This window comes from Canis lupus, chromosome 13 (assembly GCF_003254725.2).
Source record: "Canis lupus dingo isolate Sandy chromosome 13, ASM325472v2, whole genome shotgun sequence".
Lineage (NCBI taxonomy): Eukaryota > Metazoa > Chordata > Mammalia > Carnivora > Canidae > Canis > Canis lupus.
Window position 1 is genome coordinate 60,626,082 of NC_064255.1, and position 21,324 is coordinate 60,647,405.

The 21,324-nt window shown below is 40.4% G+C and overlaps 1 protein-coding gene across 4 annotated transcripts in view; it reads left to right on the plus strand.

Moving 5' to 3' along the window:
• Window positions 1-3,914: 3,914 nt before the first annotated feature.
• MOB1B (MOB kinase activator 1B) overlaps window positions 3,915-21,324 on the plus strand; it is a 58,148-nt gene continuing 40,738 nt past the window's right edge. Inside the window, exons 1-2 of one of the 4 annotated variants that reach the window (XM_035712453.2) lie at window positions 3,938-4,178; window positions 4,536-5,324. Coding sequence is in view for 2 of the 4 variants with exons in the window: in XM_025435575.3 (XP_025291360.1) it covers window positions 4,165-4,178 (14 nt within the window). In the remaining 2 variants the exon portion in view is untranslated. Of the gene's footprint in view, window positions 4,179-4,535; window positions 5,325-12,259; window positions 12,278-21,324 lie in introns of those variants that run through there. The other 3 variants (XM_025435575.3, XM_049093049.1, XM_025435576.3) reach the window with 3 other exon arrangements.

The following is a 21,324-nucleotide window of genomic DNA, read 5'->3' on the forward strand; positions in this document are numbered from 1 at the left end:
TTCAAATATGATTTACTTACTGAGGTCTGTATTCATGCCACTAGTTCAGATCTTGACCCCCGCCCCTGACATGCTTTGCACTGTAGGCAAAACTCTACCTGGTACCACTACTCTGCTGTCTAATGGACATCTCAAAGCAAACATATCTAAAATGGAACTTTTAGTTTTACTCCCAAATTGTGACTCGTATCTTCCCTATTTCAGTAAATGGGTATTTCCATCAATTGCCAAAGCCAAAATAATAGTAGTAATCTTTGTCTCCTTCATTTCCCCAACCTCCACAATCAATCGATCACCAAGTGCTGTTGGTATTACCTTGAGATTATTAATTTCTTCTATTATTGATACTACACGAAATCAAATCACAACTGAGAAACAACTGGACTATTAGAATAGTCTTCTGGTTTCCCTTCTGACATGCTGGCCCCTTCTGGTCCATTCTCCACAAGAAGAGAGAGTGATCTTTCCAAAATGTTAATCACAGATCATGAACTGATAATTGCTGAAGCTATGTGATGGATTCATTATATTAATTTCTTCCCCTTTGTATATGTTTGAAATTATCAAATTTGAAAAACCGAAATGTTATTTGGATTATTTTATTTTACTTCTCTGCTGACTTCTCCAAATGTCTTGCCTAGGCCTGTGAACCCCAGCCTGCCCTCGGACATGTCCAGCTTTATCTGATGCCATTCTTCTTGCTCACTTGCCCAGGTTATAACCTTTCAGTTTTAAGAACTCCTTAAGCTCTTTCTTATCTTAGAGCATTTGTGCTTGTTATTTCCTCTACCAGAAAATGCTCATCCGCTCGCTCTTCGCAAGTCTGGCTCCTTCTCTGTTTCAGGTCTTAGCAAAAATGTCACCTCCTTAGGGAGGCTTTTCTTAGCTCTCCCTTCACTGGTACTATCACATTATTCTATTTACTTCCTATCTTACCACAATTTATAACTATTGTTTGTTTATATTTATATATATATAATTACACTTACTTGTAAATTTGAACGAAACTTTTTATTTTAACTTTTGTAAAATATTTTATTTATTCATTTGAGAGAGAGCACAAGCAGTGGGAGCAGCAGAGGGAGAGGGAGAAGCAGGCTCCCCGCTGAGCAGGGAGCCCAACATGAGGCTCAATCCCAGGGCCCCATGATTATGACCTGTGCCAAAGGCAGACGCCCAACCAACTGAGCCACCAGGTGCTTCTGAATGAGTCTTTTTTTTTTTTAAAGGACATTTTTTTAAAAATTTTTATTTATTTGTGATAGTCACAGAGAGAGAGAGAGAATGAGGCAGAGACACAGGCAGAGGGAGAAGCAGGCTCCATGCACTGGAGCCCGACGTGGGATTCGATCCCGGGTCTCCAGGATCGCGCCCTGGGCCAAAGGCAGGCGCCAAACCGCTGCGCCACCCAGGGATCCCCTGAATGAGTCTTTTAAAAAGATATTTGAAGGTATATCCATACATGTTCTGTTCTATTCTTGTTATAGTGTCAATTCTTTGAAAAATTGGTAAATACAAATTTTAATCATCTTCCTTCATAAACAAAGACTTATTTTGGGGGAAGATTTTATTTATTTATTTGAGATAGGAAGAGAGCAGGAGAGAGAGAGTGCATGAGCAGGGGTTGGGGGCTAGCGGCAGAGGGAGAGGGAGAGCAGGCTCTCCACTGAGCAAGGAGCCTGATGCGGGGTTCGATCCTAGGATCACAATCTGAACAGAAGGCAGATGCTTAACTGACTGTGCTACCCAAGTGCCCACATAAACAAATATTTATAAATAAAATAAGATTTTGATCAGGAGAGTAACTTCTTGAAATTTTAAGAGGAGAGTAATATGAAATATGAATTGGTGAAGGTGAAATTGTCATTAGAAACGTCTATTTGAATATACCCTTTATTTGATTCTAAATTTTCCAGTGCTTTTGAAGCTGAATAATTTTGTGACAGCCACAGTATGATTTAAATGTTTAATCTCTGGAATTATATTCTGTATTATTAACATGATACCTCTATCATTTCTAAGACCAATATATTTAAATTTTATCAGGCGTTAATTTCAGGCAGCTCTCCTTGAGATATGAAAAGAAGAACTCAGCAGGTAATTTGGCAGATTCTCTCCTCTGCTGATCATTATTCTGATTCAGTGTCATAGAATTCATCTAAACTGTGTTAGAACAAAAGCAAAGCCACATAAGCCACCTACCAAGTCAGTGAGCAGATGAGAACTGTCTGCCAGTCCTTTGAATGAAACCCCTGACATAACAGATTTTAGAACTGGAAGATATCTTACAGATCATGTAATAATCCAAGGCTCTCATTTTAACAGGGGTGAGACGGTTGTTTGAACAGGTCAACTGATTTACTCCCCCCAAACATAATTTCCTAATCTGGTTAATTCAAGGTCTTACTTTCAGAAGACCCTTAAGGAATGATATAGTAAATTAGTAGCACCAAATCAAGATGTGGGCTTTTGTCGTAAATCCATTATCTTCACTATATTAAGATGGATTCTTCCCCTCTTCTTTCCTGCATCTTCTGAGTCTTTAAGTCTCAAATTATTCCAGTGACCTCTGCTTCTTTGGAGTTGGTGTCAAGATTCCAAGATTTTCTTCTTTTTTTTAAAATTTTTATTTATTTATGATAGTCACAGAGAGAGAGAGAGAGAGAGAGAGAGAGAGAGAGAGAGAGGCAGAGACACAGGCAGAGGGAGAAGCAGGCTCCACGCACCGGGGGCCCGATGTGGGATTCGATCCCGGGTCTCCAGGATCGCGCCCTGGGCCAAAGGCAGGCGCCAAACCCCTGCGCCACCCAGGGATCCCTATTTTCCTCATTTTTAAAACATGGTTTGATTTGCCAAAGTAATAGTGCACAAACGCAACAGAATACACTGCATATTAGTACTTCTTTTAAGTAACCAACCCAAGGTGGGTTAATAGCTGCACATTATTTAAGTTTTGTTCAGATACTTTGAAAATTTACTTGTCGATTTTTTTTAAGATTCAAAAAAGTCACTTATTTGACACAGAGAGAGAAAGCATAAGCAGGGGGAGCAATAAAGGGAGAGAGAGAAGCAAGCTGTCCCCTGAGCAGGGAGTGCAACAGGGGCTGGGTCCCGGGATCCTGAGATCAGCACCTGAGCCAAAGGCAGGCACCTCACTGAGCCACCCCGGCGCCGCTTACTTGTGATTTGGTGCTTGCTGCGCGTAGAGATGCACATGTCATGTGCAATAAATGGGTCCTCAAATTGATAACGTTGGGGGGGGGGGGTTGGCTCTCGGCGGATGCTGATTCAGCAAGCATTTACGGGGCCCAGGACCACTGTAACCGCTGGGCGCTGCACGAAGCATCCTGGAGGCCGGACATGGCTCAGTCTCCCTTGCAGAGCTCCGCATTTCGGAGTCAAGGGTTCTGGGCCAAACTCTGGGATCTGCTCAGGAACGCTCCGGGCACCAGGGCCGAGGACAGCCTAAGCTGCCTGCGGAGGCAGTGACGGCCCCGGGCGGCCCCCGGTTCAGGGCTCTCAGGCGCGACCTCACGATGGCAGGGACCCTGAGCCCCACGCAGACTCCCGGGCTCCGGCGGAGCCACGCCCAACCTGTTCCAAACACGTTGCCCTCCTCGGGTCTCTAAGGCGGCAGGGGCGGCCCCGCCTTCGTCATCCCTGGCACATCCGCAGCCGGCGGGTCTCCGCGGGCAGATCCGTCCCTCGCTGCAGAGCCCCGGCATCCCGGGGTCGGCGCTCGCTTCCCTCCTGGCTGCTGGAGCCCCGCCGGGCAGCGCCGCGCCCCCGACCCGGTGCACGGGCCCGTAGCGGCGGGCGGGCTCCGCGGGAGGAGGAGGGTGGGCGCGCGCCGCTCTCGCGAGAGCTCGCGGGGTGAGGGCCGCGGGGGGCGGGGCGAAGCGGGAGGAGGGGGAGGGGAGGGGCGGCGGCGGGCGGCTGCGGCGGCGGCGGCTGTGCTCCCGGGGGCGGGCGTGCGGCCTTTCCCCGCCTCCCGGAGGGCGATCCGCGCCGGGCGCCTCTCCCTCCCGCCCCCTCTGCCTGCCGTTGGAACTAGCAGAGCCGAGCTGGTCGCGCCGCGGAGAAGCCGGCGCCGCCTTCCTCCTGCTCCCGCGCGCCTGCCGCCCCGAGGCCTAGAGACGCCGCCCAGCCCGCGCCGCGGCCGACATGAGCTTCTTGTTGTGAGTCGCCGGGCCCCGCGCGCCGGCTTTGTTCGGGCGGCCCCGGGGGGGCGAGGCGGGGGCTCCCCCGCGGTCCCGGCCCCCCTGCAGCCCCGCAGCCCCCGAGCAGGCTCTGTCCGCCCGGCCCTGCACCCCGCGGCTCCGAGCCTCCCTGCCCCTTGCCCGGGGCTCGCGCGCTGCGCTGGGCTGCGCTGCGGGGACACCTGCTGCCCTCCCCTCCCCTCCCCGGCCCGTGCGTCCTGCGCCGCCAGCTGCCGCCCGCCGCCTCCTTCTGGGTCCCGAGCATAGAAGAGTGGGCGCTGCGCTTTTTTTTTTTTCCCCCCTGTGGCCTCAGCGCCCTTTTAACTTTCCCCTTAGGTTTTAGGAGTGGAAGTCGGGGCGCCGAGCCCCGTGGAGGGGACACCCTTAACGAGGCTGCTTTCGGGTCCGGATGCCCTGGCGACAGCCCGAGGCCTCGGGGTCTGCAGAGCCGCCTGCCTCCCCCCCCCCCTCCCCGGCGTGCGCCCCCGGGAAGTCCGGGCCTCATCCTTTCAGACAAGCACCCATCAGTCGGGCTTGATTAGGTCCGCGGGGAGTTGTTTTGCGAAGGATTTGAAAATGCCAATAACGTCACGTTTAGGACTGACTGGTCGTTATTTCATTTATTCGTCCTTTATTGTGGACGATTTTAGGAGGGATGGGCAGACCAACGGGATGGGCAAATGGGAGTATGGGGGCAGCAGACAGCCTCAGGTCGTCAGCAAACAGGACTTGACACCCTCGGAATTCCTCTTTTGAAGGCTTCGTTGTGATTCACCCACGTTTAGTCTGTGGTTAGAGAAGCTCATAAAGACTCGGAGGCTGAAACTTGCACCTTATACTCCTTTACTGCCGTGGACGGGATAGCATTTTCCTTCACAACAATGACCCTAGCAGTTGTGTCCCGATTTCCTTCTTTCCCCACCTGTAATTTTTTAGTCATCAACATTGGCACTTGGATCCTGAGAATTTAATTGACCCTTAATTTCACGTGCTCATACGTGGGATTTTAATCGTTTTCCGGGCATTATGCAAAGCTGTGATCACAGAACATTAACTGGCAGGTGGTGGGCTTGATATTTCTCGTGTGCACAGGAGCCCTGCCTTGAGTCACCCTGCGGAACACATGTGAGTTGGTGAAATCTCTTTCTTAGGCTCATCCTGGAAGTTGATCTGAGTGTGTCATACAGGTGTGCTACATGAGAGGACTGGGTGACTTTATGAAGGTCTCTGCTTCCAGTTTTAGCTTGAATCCAGGTATCCAGGTGTCTCAGCTTGAAGCTTCTCATCTAGACTATGTTTTACATTGCTTGCATTTGATTTCTTCAAGAATGTAGAAGCTGTCTTCAAAATAGCAATGTGGATGATGTCCATGACTGCTGCCGATGGGCTTGTGTCTCTTGGAACTCAGAGCTAAATTGGTTGAAGCAGGGAAGAACCATATTTGGCTGAAACTAGGGGATGTCTCGAGAAGGTCTTGGTGATATTTTCTGAATACAAATAGAATAGTATCCTATTTTTACATGGCTCAGTATTTTATAGTTACTGAAATGCAGTGCTTAAGTTCATTTCTTCTGAAGCATACAAGTTACATAAGAAAAATCCTGCCATAACAAATGTGTGTGTATATATATGTATATGTGTATATATATATACCACATTATAGGTTTGTACTGTCTGGAGCACAATTTTTCAGTTAGGTTTCATGTAGCAGTTAATACATTCCCAATATATTTGGCCCTCATGCCTGACAATCCAAAAAAGTTAATCCAACCTTATTGGTTTTGTTTTTTGTCTACCAGTAGTTTCAAATCTAAAGTGAAGACCTCATGGATAGAAGTAATTATTATCAAAGTGAAAGAACAAAGTTTTGATTATTTCATCTATATATTATTTGGTATATCTTCCTGAAGATATACACCTAATTCTGTACCAGTAGGTGAGCAGGAAAATTAAAAGTTGCAAGTTAGGAAGTAAATGTAAACATTTTCTTCTAGCTCTTGGAAGGCTACTTGTAAGGCTACTGTAAATGATGGAGCCGAGGAAATAAGGGCAATGTGAGATAGGTTTATGAAGATGCTGACTCATAACTCCTGACGGCTTTAAGTCAGAAGGAGAGAATTATTGGTTAAGAAAATCGTTTATTGTGCCAGGTACTGATATAGGCACCAGGTATCATTTATGAACAAAACAGACAAAAATTCCTGTATTAGTTCAGTTTATGTTTTGGTAAGTGACCATAAACACTGAATACCAGTAAATTATATTGCATTGTAGGAGGATGTAAGTGCCATGGAACAAAGTAAAGCAGGGTAAAGAGGTTTTTTTGGAAGGGGAGATGAGGTAGATTAGGTAATCCCCAAACGGTACCCAGATAATCAGCAGCAATGATACCTTTTATAGCTTTTGTGCAAATGCTCAGAATAAATTGTACAGCATCTATAGATATGACTGGGACAAAGCTTTGGTTGTGCTACACATTGGCCTTTATGTATCTTCAGATTAATAAGCTAAACTCCCAAATGTACATAGGGAAACTTCACAGGAACCTAATTTAACTTTGTAGTCTCAAATCTTTAAACATCCTCAGCACCTGCTGTGTGCTAAGCATTGTGCGCAATGTGGAACTCCAGAGTGGTAGACAGTTTATAAATAGTCATCTGTAATAGATGCAATACAGTCATGGAGGTCTAAAGAATATGGAATAATTTGCTTTATTTGGGCTGGAGGAAGGCTTCTTGAAATAAGTGATTGATAGTTAATGGAATGTATAACAAGGGTTCTCTAAAAGGGTGTGGGAAACTAGAAGATTTCAGTCGCAGGAAACATCACAGAAACGTGAATTTGCTTGTGAATTGTCCATTTTCAGGTTTGTCCAGGAGGCTATGGAATTGTGGAGCTAGATGGGATCTATAGTAACATAGCTTACTCAACCTCTTTTGGGTAAAATGGCAAAATCACTGACATCAGGTTACCGGCCTAATTATTGGCTTGTGTTGAATTGAAACACAGGCCTTTTAGGGTTTTTCCTCTCTTGGCATTTTATGCACATAACATTCAGGGAAATTTAGGATCAGAGTGAGTTCTCAATGTTCATTCAGAGTACGTTGAGTGTTTTCTGTTTCTAGCATTTTGTAATTGCTGGTCTCTTCTGACCAATAGAATTTCACTGAAATATTTGACTTGGAAAAGACCAAGATATTATTTCCTAATGTAGGGCTACTTGATTGGAACAGAGTTAAAACAAATATTTGTAGTTAACTTTAAAATGGAAGTCTGGAGGAAAGGTGGTTTAGGGATGTGAATGAATATAAACCAGGTCTGTTTCTGTATAGGGAGAATCAGATCTGTTGGGAAAGGAAGGAAATACTGAGCATTATTCTAGGTAAATTCAATTTATCTTTTCCAAAATAATAGCAATTTAGGAAAGGAGATGTAGCTGTGTTTATATGTGTCTCTGTCTCCCTCTTCTACCTCTTTCAGTCCTGCCCCCCCTCACCAAAAATAACCCCAGCATCTTTGTTTTAAGGCAAATAAGCTGACTGACTGGAGTGCTTCAGCATCTTCACCTATAAAGGAAACTAATATTAATAATAGTAATAATAAATATTGCTAAGTGTTTACCATGTGCCAGGCACTCAGTGCTCTAAATGATTAACTTAGTTCAATAACTAGCAGAAGAAGAAACTAGCAAAGAGAGGTTAAATAATTTGTTTAAAATTATGGGGCCAGTGATAATAGCAGGGGTCTGAATTTTAGCTGTCTAGATCCAACAGTCCTGCCTCATATCTATAATTGATAAAATTATATAAAAAGATGGGATCCCTGGGTGGTGCAGCGGTTTAGCGCCTGCCTTTGGCCCGCCCAGGGCGCGATCCTGGAGACCTGGGATCGAATCCCACATCGGGCTCCCGGTGCCTGAAGCCTGCTTCTCCCTCTGCCTGTGTCTCTGCCTCTCTCTCTCTCTGTGTGACTATCATAAATAAATAAAAATTAAAAAAAAATTATATAAAAAGATAGTATTCAAAAGGCCTTGTTTTTAGAAGTCTCCCATTCCCAGGTATTAATAGCTCATACTCCTGGACTGTTTGCTAAGGGTCACCAAGAATATAATAGTGGAAGAAAAAAATAGAAGCTTTTAAATTTAAATAATACTTATAATTATTTTTGACTTCCATCTTTTATAAAAGATTTTATTTATTTATTTATGAGAGACACAGAGAGGCAGAGACAGGCAGAGGGAGAAGCAGGCTCCCTGTGGGAGCCTGATGCGGCGGGACTCAGTCCCAGGACCCCAGGTTCACGAACTGAGCCAAAGGCAGATGCTCAACCAGAGTCATCCAGGTGCCCCTTGACTCCCATTTTTAATGTAAAAATAATACACATGTTGCAGAAATCACAATATAGTGCTAAGGAAAGCAAGAAAATAAGTCACTCATAATCATTACACCTTCCAAAATAACTATTATTTGTATTCTGTGATATAGTTTCCTCATCTTTCCTGCCACGTTTCTACTACATATAGACCAGATTTTCCATTTGGGAATTTTTTTATGTCAGCAAACATCATTCTGCAATATGATTTTGAATGGCTGTTGACCAAGTGTTAACAGTTTTGTTTTCTGACAGCCTGATTTACTATGTTATGCTTTTTTTGAGGGGAGGGGGAGTAGATTAAGTGTGGTCATCTTTTAGAACTACAGTTTGAGAATTGTAGATACCTGACTGGGTTTAGTTTACTTTTCCTCTCTAATATAGAATTGCTTTTGCTTTACATTACTGAGTGCAAAATAATTACTATGTGATCACTTTTATCATTATTGATTTTTTTTTTTTTTTTGCCCTCATAGTTGCAGAGTTTTTGTACCTTTGGAGTGTCTAATATACAAAAGCACATGTAGTACTTCTTCTCAGCTGTATATTTGATTATGAGGTATTGGGACAGAATAGCTACGTGTTACTTGAAAAAATGGTACCTTTTAGGAGCGTTAAGTCTTATAGAGAAATTTTTTTAACTCTTCTTTCCACATTTCCGTTTTTTAAAATTGAGATATAATTGATATATAACATTATGTTAGCTTCAAGAGTACAACTTGCATTTTTGTTTTGTATCAATCATCTAACTTAAGGCCATCCTTCATAGCTCATTTAGTAAAAAGTGTAGCTGTGAAACCTGTTCATTTGTAGAAAGTGGTTTTTAAATTTTATTTTGAAAGATTTTCAGATTTTTAGAAAAGTTGCAAAAAATAGCCCAAAGAATTCCTACATAGTTTTTATCCAGAGACCCCATTTAGTGTGATCCAATAATGTTATCCTCAGCAAAAGGGTCCAGTCATGACTCACCCAATTTTGTTCTTCAGCCTTCTTCCAACTGAAATATTTCCTTAAGTTTTCCCTTGCCTTTCAGGACCTTGATATTTTTGAGGATTATAGGCCAGTTATTTTGTGGAATATCCTTCAGTTTGAGTTTGTCATGTTTTCTTGTGGTTAGACCTGGTTATGCATTTGGGGCAAAATTATTACAGAAGTGTTACATAGGTTTATCTTATAGCTTCTTATGGTGCATTTAACATATGTTTGCCCATGATTGGAAGTGATCCTTTGATTAAAGCGTCTACAGAGATTCTCCAGTGTGACATTATTATATATGTTTTTTCCTTTGAGTAATTAATATTTTGTGGGGAGGTGTTTTGAGACTGTGGAACTGTCTCATTCCTCATTTTGTTTTCACCCACTAGTTTTAGTGTTCTTTGATGTTTCTTGTCTAACTTATTACTACTTATTACATTGATGGCTGTGTTCTAATTCTGTCAGGCTTTTACATTTATTTGACATTTTTACTGAAGAATTTTATCTATCAGTGGAGGCATTTTGATTCCTATTGTATTTAATGATTTATAACTATAATTATTTATGTTGATGCTCCTAATGTTTCAGCTTTGGCTAGTGGGAGCCCTGTTCAGTCTGGTTTCTAAGTCTCTCTGCTTGTCTCTTTTTCTGAGTATTTCCTAACTTTCTGGCACAACCAGGTATTCCAGATTTGTCCTACATTTTCTGTGCCCTGTACCTGGAAATGGCCATTTCTCTAAAGGTGTTTATTCTGTTCATTGAAAAATGGTATTTAGAAAACAGAATGTAGGTGATAGGTATGTTAGTACAGATATGTTGCTGTTCCCAGGCCCTCTCAGCAGATAGTGCTAGAAAATACCATGTCCACATACATTTACATGTATGTATTGAGTGAGTTCATACTATCTGTATGTATTGAGTGAGTTCATACTAATATCTGCAGGTCTGATCCGAGTAGCACAGGGTTCATTCTACTTTCTCTCTTCACATATTTTTCACTTTGTTAGTGAAAAATAGGCTCCCATAATTCTCAACATATGTATTTGCTCAAACGACTGTGCATTGCCATTCTCCTAACCCTTCCTGGCCACCACCCTTGTTGTGGCTCCAGCTTCCACATGTCATCCATGTCTCCAGAGCATGTGCAGGCCCCTGCTTCAGCCGTATTGAAAGCAGACTGAGACTCCACTGTGTATGGTACGAGTATGACAGTAATCTAATTTTTTTCCTATGAATCCTGTGTTAGGATCAAGACCTCAGAGATGTTGGAAGAATTAAAGATATTGAATGTAAAAGGCCTAGCTCAATAAATTATAGTTAAGTGCAGCAGCAATATCTAGTTCATTATTGATAACTCAACAGTGTCATGATTGCTAGTAGCTGTTGTTATTTTTTATTGACATATTCATCATTCTGATTGCTTAAATCATACACAATTTCTGTAGGTTTATAATCATATGTATCAGTGCTACTTTGATTTTTCTGCAGTTAGAACTTAAAAGCAGGAGTTGAAGGCAAGCAAATATTTGAGTAGTGGTTTACCTCATAGCCAAGTAGTCTTATTATTACTATTTATGAAGGAAAGTTTGCATTTTCTTTTATTGCTACTATTATTTTATCTTTCAGCCTAAATCCTTTTGTTCTCAAATTCAAATTTGATGAGAATAGTTCAGTAGTTATAGTATTAAGTATTAGAGGAATATTTTTTGTGTGTTTCTTTGTAGAAGTAGATAATGGTATAACAAATACTTTCTTAATAATCAGTGTAAATATAGAATAATAAGTAGAAGCAATAGAGGTGAAAGCCTTTTATGGCAACTTTTCTGGTATCTTGGTGCCTCGATCATGTTCCAGACAGAGGAGCAGCAGCAGCATGGCCTTTTTGCTCGGAGGGAAACTTTTTGCTTGTTAGTGTCCTGTTAGCATTAGATTTTACTACTGGAAGAACTCTTTGTTTAAAAACTCCCCGTGGCTATAGTTTTTACTTATAGGCCAAGTTCCATTCTCCCTAATTCTTCCCCACATCCTGCCAAATATTTAGCTGGCTCTCTTATTTTCAACTCTTAGAAATGTCACTTTTGAATCATGACCAACAAACTGAATTGACAAAACTGTATTCTCTCAACCAGAATGAGCGAGTGTTGAAGAGTGTTGCTTGTGTCTCTAGTCTATTGTTAAGGACTTCCAAAGGGATCTTATCAGTCAGCTTGTTTAACTCTTTAATCAACCTATTGTCAGCCTTGCCATTTTTTTTTTTTTCTTAAAGTAAACTCTACCTGCAAACGTGTAACTCCAACTTTACAGACTGAGCCAGCCAGGTACCCTAAACTTGCAGTTTTTAATTTGGGAAATGACAAGTTACCAAGAACCAAAATAAAGTTTTTTGTTTTTTGTTTTTTATCAGACTATATTTACAGCCAAACTATTCCAAAAAGTACAATTCTAAGTTCCTGGATATGTATGGGAACCAAAATGTGCCTCACTTGAGTTGTACTGATTTTACCTTTGCTGAAGTGGGAACATAATTTAGGTGTTGGGACTGTATTGCCTAGTGATGCCTGTAAGTTCTAGAGATACCTTTATTTATTTTAATGCCATTCAACATTTAGAAAAAAAGTACCACTGTCATTTTATAGCACTATTGGGAAGCAAGGCTGTAGTTGACTCTCTGGTGTCAGAAGACCACCCCTAGGACTGAGGAAATCCATATCTGTACATGATTAAAGCTCTTGGTAAGTCTACTTTAGACCCTTAAAGTGTGGGGCTTTGGGCATCACATGGGAGCATGTTAAAAATGCAAGATTTCAGGCCCAAAACCTTGAATTAGAATGCATTTTAAGATTCCTAGGTGAAAAGCATGTTCAAGTTTAAGAAGCTTTAGATAATAGCAAGTGGGCGATGTCTGTATATTGAGTTAAATGATTCAAAATAAGGTAAAGAAGAAAAATCCTTGGGATTCAATATTAACACTACCTCCTTTTTTGAGACATTCTGTGAAGCCCTGGTGCTCTTGAGCCCTGGTAGAAGCTTGACAAAACTTTAGTCAGGCTCTTGAGCCTTCTTCTAGGTTCATCTGTGTACTTTATAAAGTTTAGTTTTAGCAGAGACCCTACTTGCTGAATTTAACCAGAACCCCCTTTCCCCAACCTCAATATCTGATTTAGCTTGGTCATCTACCATTGTCCCTCAGGTGATGTCTGATCACCCTGGCTTGTGTCTTCAGCAAGAATCCTGTTAGGTCAATTTAGTTAGAACCCTTCTAATCCTGATGTTTTCTCCTAGTAATTTTCTATCCACTATACCCTGCTCCTTGCCTCTTAATTCCCACTTGCACATGCTTTATTTAGATTTGAACCCCATCTCCCCCAATGCCACTCTCCCCAACTGTAAAATCCCATTGCAGTTGTTCCTATATCTATCTCATTGTTCCTGAATAAAGTCTGCCTTACTATCTTTGACAATTGTCAGTGAATATTTTTTTCTTTAACAGTTCTCAAGGAGCTTAGGTCCCTTGGTTGTCTTTGCATACCTGTGATTACCTTTATTAATTATTAATTAAGGTTTTTCTCCCCTTCTGAACATTAAGTTTCATAGGGTTTGTTCGCTATTTTATTTCCCAGGGTGTTAGTACATTGCTTGGTAAATATGTCATCTACTTACTTATCTATCTGGACCAAAGACTTTGAAACCCAGGACCCCTCATTCATAGGCCACTACTCTTTCCATAACAACCTTATATATATATATATATATATATATATATATATATATATATATATATATATATATATAAAGAATAGTGGCCCATGAATGAGGAGACCTAGGTTTCAAAGTCTTGGTCTGTCACCAGACATGTGACTTTGGGCACATCATTTAATTTCTTAGCTTCTGTTTCCTCTATCTACTGGGTGGAAAGGAATGCCTTTTCCATTGGGTAAATGTGAGAATTGAATGAGAATGTATATGGAAGTTTTTATAAACCAGAGAATCCTGTACAAACACTATTATTATCCTTACTCAAGAAGTTCCCAAGCCCAGTATGTAAACTCTTTCTGCATTCCAAATTTATTTAGCTATCTTATAAATGAATGGTATTATTGCATAATACAATAATTTATTGGATATCTCCTGTGTCTAAAGCAAAGTGTTAGCTGGTGTTGGGAGGAGAAAGAGGTCAGGAATAATACTTGGAACACCCCGGGAAATTAAAGAGTAAGGGAAGGGAGTGGCTGGAATCCTTTGGATTTTCTTCCTGCAGTTCACTTCAATTTTCCAGGTAGAGATTGGAGTGTGCTAGCAGTGGTTGGCAAAATCCCAAGACATAGAGAACCTCTGTGATACGGTGTTTGCTTATTACTCCAGCCTCATTTGTGCCTTCCTTCCATGTCTTCCCTCACAGAGCCCAGCCATTTTATTTTATTTTTGGAGGGGGAGGGGCAGGGAGAGAGGGAGAAAGAGAATCTGAAGGAGGCTTCATGCCTGGCCCAGAGACCGACTTGATCTCACAACCCTGAGATCATGACCTGAGCCAAAACCTGGAGTCAGATGCTTAATTGACTGAGCCACCCAGGTGCTCCAGTTTGCATTTCTTTCAACATGCATTTCTTCCTTGTCTGCCTGCCTCTGTAAATGCTGTTCCTGTTGTTCTGGCTGGACTGCCTTTCTTCCCACGCTCATTTTTTCAGTTCAAGAGTCAGTTCTTTTTCCCTGCCCTGTGCCCCCTTTCCAGTTTGTTACCATTTGGTGCCATTTCAGATTCCTTCATGTTCCTTATTATAACCATTATCAAAAAAGATACCGTATTTGTCCGTTTTCAGGCCTTTCTTCATCAGAATGTGTGACCTCGCAATTTCAAAAGCCGTTTTTAAATCTCTGCCACCTAGCATAGTGCCTAGCACATACTCAGTAACAAAATTTTTTTTAAAAATCCGTGACATTTTCAAGTATTTCCTGGTGGTAGGTGGAGGTGTGAGTGATTTCTTTTATTCTGCTCTGATTTTGACCTTCAAGAGACTTGGGAAATATAAATAGGTGGCTACTGTGCACAGAAAGGTTTGGAACACCTATTTATTGGATCTGTATCTCACGATTTTGTAGAGACCTTGTTATCTTACCCTCTTTTCAGGATTGATATGTGCCAGGCACGTTTCCTACCTGCCACTGTAAATGGTGTTCCAGTAGTAGTGAATGAGAGTCCTTATTGCCCTATATCCCTACCACCATTATACTAATAAGAATAATCATCAAAAAAACTTCTTGGCTTCTTAGGCTTTTCATATTAATGCCAGGTAAACAAGTTGTTGTTTTTTAATTTTTTTAAAATTAAAGTCGGGCTAGAACTCATGACCCTGAATTAAGACCTGAGCTGAGATCAAGAGTTAGATGCTTGGGCAGCCCAGGTGGCTTAGTGGTTTAGCACTGTCTTCAGCCTGGAGCGTGATCCTGGAGTCCCGGGATCGAGTCCTGCATCAGGCTCCCTGCATGGAGCCTGCTTCTCCCTCTGCCTGTGTCTCTGCCTCTCTCTCTCTCTCTCTCTGTGTGTCTCTCATGAATAAATAAATAAAATCTTAAAAAAAGAAAGAAAAAAAAAAAAGATGCTTAACTCACTCAGCCACCTAGGTGCTCCCAAAGTACACAAGTTAATGGTATGGTAAAGAGTCTTCCAAAGAATCCCCCCTCCCCCCTTTTTTAAAGACTATTTATTTATTCATGAGAGACACAGCGAGAGAGAGGCAGAAACACAGGCAGAGGGAGAAGCAGGCTTATGTAGGGAGCCTGACGTGGGTCTCGATCCTGGGTCTCCAGCATCACAACCTGGGCAGAAGGCTGAGCCACCCGGGCTGCCCCTTCTTTTCTAACGAAATAGTTAGGGTACTTGCTTACATTACCATCAATCTTTTTCCTCTTTTATTTTAAAAGGGTAAAGTAATGCTTTCTGTTATAATTTAGAATGGAGCTATTTATTAATAATTGAAAATTTAAAATTAAGTCATGTAAAAAAATAGAATATAATTAAAATTTTTTTGTTGCTCAATGTGTTTAACAGTCATAAAATTAAGTTTTTAAAATATTAGTAACTTATTAGGAAGATACTAAGTTTCTCCAAGATCTGTACAGATTATGGTCTGTAAAGGGAGATTTTACAAAATGAAATATTTAACTTTAATTGGATTTCTTCTTAATTATCTTTGATATTTTAATGCAGATAATAAGCTACTGATTTAATGCAAATGGCATGTTTGGGAGGCAGATGGCATACTTGGAGCTGTAAAAATGACTTATAGATTCTGGAAATAGATTTAAAGCAGCTTTTCAGGGCACCTGGGTGGCTCTGTGGTGGAGCATCTGCTTTTGGCTCAGGTCATGATCCTGGGGTCCTGGGATTGAGTCCCACATTAGGCTCCCCACAGGGAGGCTGCTTCTCCCTCTGCCTATGTCTCTGCTTCTCTCTGTCTCTCATGAATAAATAAATAAAATCTTAAAAAAAAATAAAGCTGCTTTTCACCTATTACTTTTAACATATTTATTACTCTTCTCATGGAGTCTGATAGAGAGCTCTGCCAGGGTTTTTCTCTCTGTATTATTTCAAGGTAGAGAGTGGTTTTTTTTCTTCCCAAAGTGCTGTTGAATTTGAAGCATATACTTTTATGAAGTGCTTATAGTTTTGAGCATTTATAGGCTGATTGTTATAGTAAGGTATATGGTGTGACAACTCAAGGACATTTTATCATTTTATCAGTAAATACTTCACATATTTGTATATATGAGAAACCTGCTAACCTTAATGGATTTGTTCCTTTTCTTGTGGTAGTTCTGATACATTTCACTTAGTTAAAAAAAAAAAAAAAAAAAAAAAAAAAAAAAAAAAAAAACTGGGGGTGATGAGGGAAGATTTTTATGATTAGTTTTATGCATTTTTTTTTTTCTTTTTCTCCTCTTTGGTGGTTTTCACTTATTTGTGTTATCCTTTCATAGTTTTAAATGGCTGCAGTTGACCCATTGCAGGTACTGGGAAGTATTGCTGAATCCCAGAAAATGTCATTTTTTTCAGTATTAGGATTAGAGTGGCTTTTTTTTTTTTTAATTGTACCATTCCTTGAGTTTTATATAGTCTTTTTTCTGCCTTGTGTTCCCAGGTTTGATTATTATTTTCACAGGAACTCTCCTGACATTACACTGGTAAATATAAGCTGCTTGTTAGCTTTCATTTAGAGGAATGATTGTCCTGTGTTTGGGTGCCGTAGTCTCATGCTTAAATCATTGGTGATTGGAAAGATGGAACCCTTGCTTCCCAACAGAAAAGGAGAATGAAAAAAAGAAATATTTTATCTGAATTTCTCTAAAGAAGAATTCAGTTTTTCTGATGACCTACAGTTGTACTCTAAAACAGTATACTAGAAAAAAAAAAAAATAAAACCGTATACTAGAGCCTGTGTTGGCTCCTGTAAGTCAGGATCACAGAGGTAAGACTTGGAATTTAGGTAATAGTACAGAATTTAAGTTGGGCAAAATCATTGTACTTTTGTGCCTCTTTTTCAACTACTTATAAAAAGCATAGTTTTATATTTACCAATATGCAGTCTTCTTCATGGTGTTTGAGATTTATGGTGACTTGTGGAATTGGTAAGAATGAGATCAAATCTCTGGATAATTTACCGTTTTAGAGTTGGAGAAGATTCTAGTCCAATCTCTTATTTTTAGATGAACCAGTTGAGACTGTGGGATCTTGTGATTTTCCATGGCTACACTTTGTCAGTTGTGTAAACAAATTCTAATGAGACAAATCTTGGTTACACTAAGTATTCCAAGTATCTTGTCATTTTAGTTGTATTTTTTGACATTACATTATTTTTTTGCCCTTTTTAGAGTTGCTGCTTAAATATGTACAATATGTAGCTGTGACTCAAGCTTTTATCTATGGATGGGCTTTTGCTATAAGGGATAAAGAGATGGTATGAATATATTTAAGTGGTATCAGTTATTGAGTGCTAACTATGCACGGGGTGGTTCCTTATATTTCTGTACATATTGTTTAGTTTAGTTTTGGTTTTTAAGAGTTTTAAGATTTTATTTATTTTAGAGAGAGTGAGCGGTTGGGGGGGACAGAGGGAGATGGAGAAGCAGGCTCCCCATGGAGCAGGGAGCCCAACATAGGGCTTGATACCAGGATACAGGACGTGGAGATCATGAGCTGAGCTGAAGGGAGACGCTTAACTGACTAAGTCACCGAGGTGCCCCCATATCATTTAGTTTTCAGAACCATCCTACATGATAGGTGATACAGTTTCTCTTTTCTGTAAATCAGAATGATTAAGTAGTTTACCTAAAGTCACATAACTAGTATAAGCCAAATGAGGGATTCCCGGGTACCCAACTGCAAAAATCAAGATTCTGCATGAAATAGATAACGCCCCAAGTTAAATAATAAACAGTAGGGATCTTTGTGCCAGGTATTTTACTGTCTGGTTTCTAATCCTGAAACAACTTCAGCATAACACTTTCTCCATTTTGTAGATGAGGCAAATAAGGCTGTAGAGAGGCTAAGTAACTAAGTCTAAGTGTCTCACTAAGTAGTAGAGGCACCATGTCATTCTAGGGCTATAGGATTCCAGTTAGCAGTCAGTGTTCTCCCATTACTCTGTGTTGTAGGCTGCTTTTACAAATCTCAAATTGATAATGTACTTAATTGATGGCTTTTGGTTTTCTCAAGAGCCATTGGTTCATTAAATTGAATCTGGCAGTTTCTAAAGTGAATGAATGTTTTTGAGACAATTTGATAGTAGAGCTAAGCAATAGCAGCCACCAGCTACTAAACCATTAGGATGAGAAGTCTCCATATATATAGGTGATTTTGGCTTACTGATCTATGGTGTACTGTAAATATGATGAATCATAAATATATTGCATAGTATGCTTTGATTTTAAAGATAGAACAGTTTATTAACATTTCTGTAAACAATCCATTTTATTGCCATGTATTCATAAGCATTCACATTTTTTAAACTTTCATACTTTGAAAATTTTACTTTTGTTGGCATTATACATGTACATGATTTAATTTAGAGCTAAATAGTTCTGTAAGGCTTGTCATAAAAACAACCCCTTTTTTCCTGCTTCAGGATACAGCCATTTGAACTCTTATATCGGACTGTTTTATCTTTATCTCTAATTTTTTATCTCTAATTTGTATTGTTTCTCATTTTTTAAAAAATTTCTGTGTGTTAAATATTGGGTTCTTTTTTTATTGAAGTATAATTGACATACAGTATTAGCTTCAGGTGTACAACAGACTGATTCAACATTTGTATACATTGCAAAATGATCACTAAAAGTCTAGTCAATTCATGTGTCATCAAAGTATGATACAGTATTATTGACTCTATTTCTTATGCCGTATATTACACCCCTATCACTTATTATATAGCTGTAACTTTGTATTTCTTGATTCATTTGTACTTCCCCAACCTTCCTCCCCTCTGGCAACCACCAGTCCGTTCTATGTTTCTATGTGTCTGGGCTTTGTTTTGTTTTTTAGATCCCACACTTAACTGAAATCATGTAGTATTTGCCTTTTCTGTGATTCATTTCACTTAGCATAATACCTGTTGATCCACCCATGTTGTGGCAAATGGTAAGATTTCATTCTTTTTTATGGCTTAGTAGTAGTCGTGTGTGTGTCACATACTCTTTATCCATTCATCTATTGATGGCCACTTAGGCTGTTTCCATATCTTGGATATTGTACAAAATGCTGCAATAAACATAAGAGTGCCTTATGTCTTGTCAATTTAGTAGTGTTCCCTCCCTCCTATAGACGCTCAGTAAGTAGTGGAATTGCTGGCTCATACGGTAGTTCTTTTAATTTTTTGAGGAACCTCCATACTTTTCCATAGTGGCTGTAGCAGTTTACATTCCCAGCAACAGTGCATGAGGGTCTTCTTTTTTACACGTCCTCACCAATACTTGTTATTTCTTATCTTTTTTATAATAGCCATTCAGACAGATGTAAGGTGATATCTCACTGTGGTTTTGGTTTTTTTTTTAAGGTATTTATTTATTTATTTATGATAGTCACAGAGAGAGAGAGAGGCAGAGACACAGGCAGAGGGAGAAGCAGGCTCCATGCACCGGGAGCCCGATGTGGGATTCGATCCCGGGTCTCCAGGATCGCGCCCTGGGCCAAAGGCAGGCGCCAAACCGCTGTGCCATCCAGGGATCCCCTCACTGTGGTTTTGATTTGAATTTCCCTGTGATTAGTGATGGTGAGCACCTTTTCATGTGCTTGTTGGCTATGTCTTTTTGGAAAAATGTCTATTCAGGTCCTTTACCCATTTTTTTTTTTTTTAAGATTTATTCATGAGAGAGAGAAAGAGAGAGAGAGAAAGAGGCAGAGACACACGCAGAGGGAGAAGCGGGCTCCATGCCGAGAGCCCAATGTGGGACTCGATCCCAGGTCTCCAGGATCATGCCCTGGGCTGAAGGCGGCGCTAAGCTGCTGAGCCATCCAGGCTGCCCCCTTTACCCAGTTTTTAATCAGATTTTGTTGTTGTTGTTGTTGAGTGGTATGAGTTCTTTATGTATTTTAAATATTAACACCTTATTGGATATATCATTTGCCCATATCTTCTCCCATTCAGTAGGTTGCCTTTAAGTTTTATTGATGGTTTCCTTTGCAGTGCAGAAGCTTCTTAGTTTGATGTAGTCCCCTTTGTTTGTTTTTGCTTTTGTTTCCCTTGCCTTTGGAATCAGATACAAAAAAGGTATCACTAAGACCGATGTCAAGGGAGCTAGCCACCAATGTTTTTTTCTAGAAATTTTATGGTTTCAGGTCTTACATTCAAGTCTTTAATCCATGTTGAGTTAATTTTTGTGTATGATGTATGACAGTGGACAGTTTAATTTTTTTGTATGTAGCTGTCCAGTTTTTCCAACACCATTTATTAAAGAGATTGTCCTTGGGGCACCTGGGTGGCTCAGTCAGTTAAATGATTCTTGGTTTCAGCTCAGGTCATGATCTCAGGGACACGGAGTTGAGTCCCATGTGCAGCTCTGTACTCAGTACAGAGTCTGATAATTGGTATTCTTTCTCTCCCTCTCCTTTCCCCTGTGTCCCTCCCCTGGTTGCATGTGTGTACTCTCTCTCTGTCTCAAATAAATAAATCTCTAAAAAAAAAAAAGGTTGTCCTTTCCCCATTGTATATTTTTGTCTCCTTTGTTGTAAATTAATTTACTATATATGCAGGAGTTTATTTCTGGGTTCTGTATTCTATTCCATTGATCTATGTATCTGTTTTTAGGCCGTTTTGATTACGGTAGCTTTGTAGGATAGTTTGAAATTAGGGAGCGTGATACATCTGGCTTTGTTCTTTTTAAAGATTGTTTTGGCTATTCAGGGTTGAATTCAGGGTTGAATTCTTAAAATGGGAGAAGAAAATATCACACCCCCTCCTATCACACCTCCCACCAAGTATATACATAGTTCTTATCCTGCCAGCTTCTCAATATGATTGGTACTTTGTAAACACTGTTGACAGTTGAGCCAAGTATGTACTGTAATTTTCTTTTTCCTTTCCTGAACAACTTTAAGCTGTCTCTGGAAATGTTTTCTTTGTACTCATTGTTCTTTTAATCCCCAGTACTCCCCAGTTAATCTTTAAAAATATTTATCTTCTTTTGCTCTATTTTCGTAAGTGCCTATTGGAGTTTTCTGACCTGCTCTAGTCTGTATTGTCTAATGGTATCTAGTGCTGTTGCATAGCTGTTACTTTTGGAATCTCTT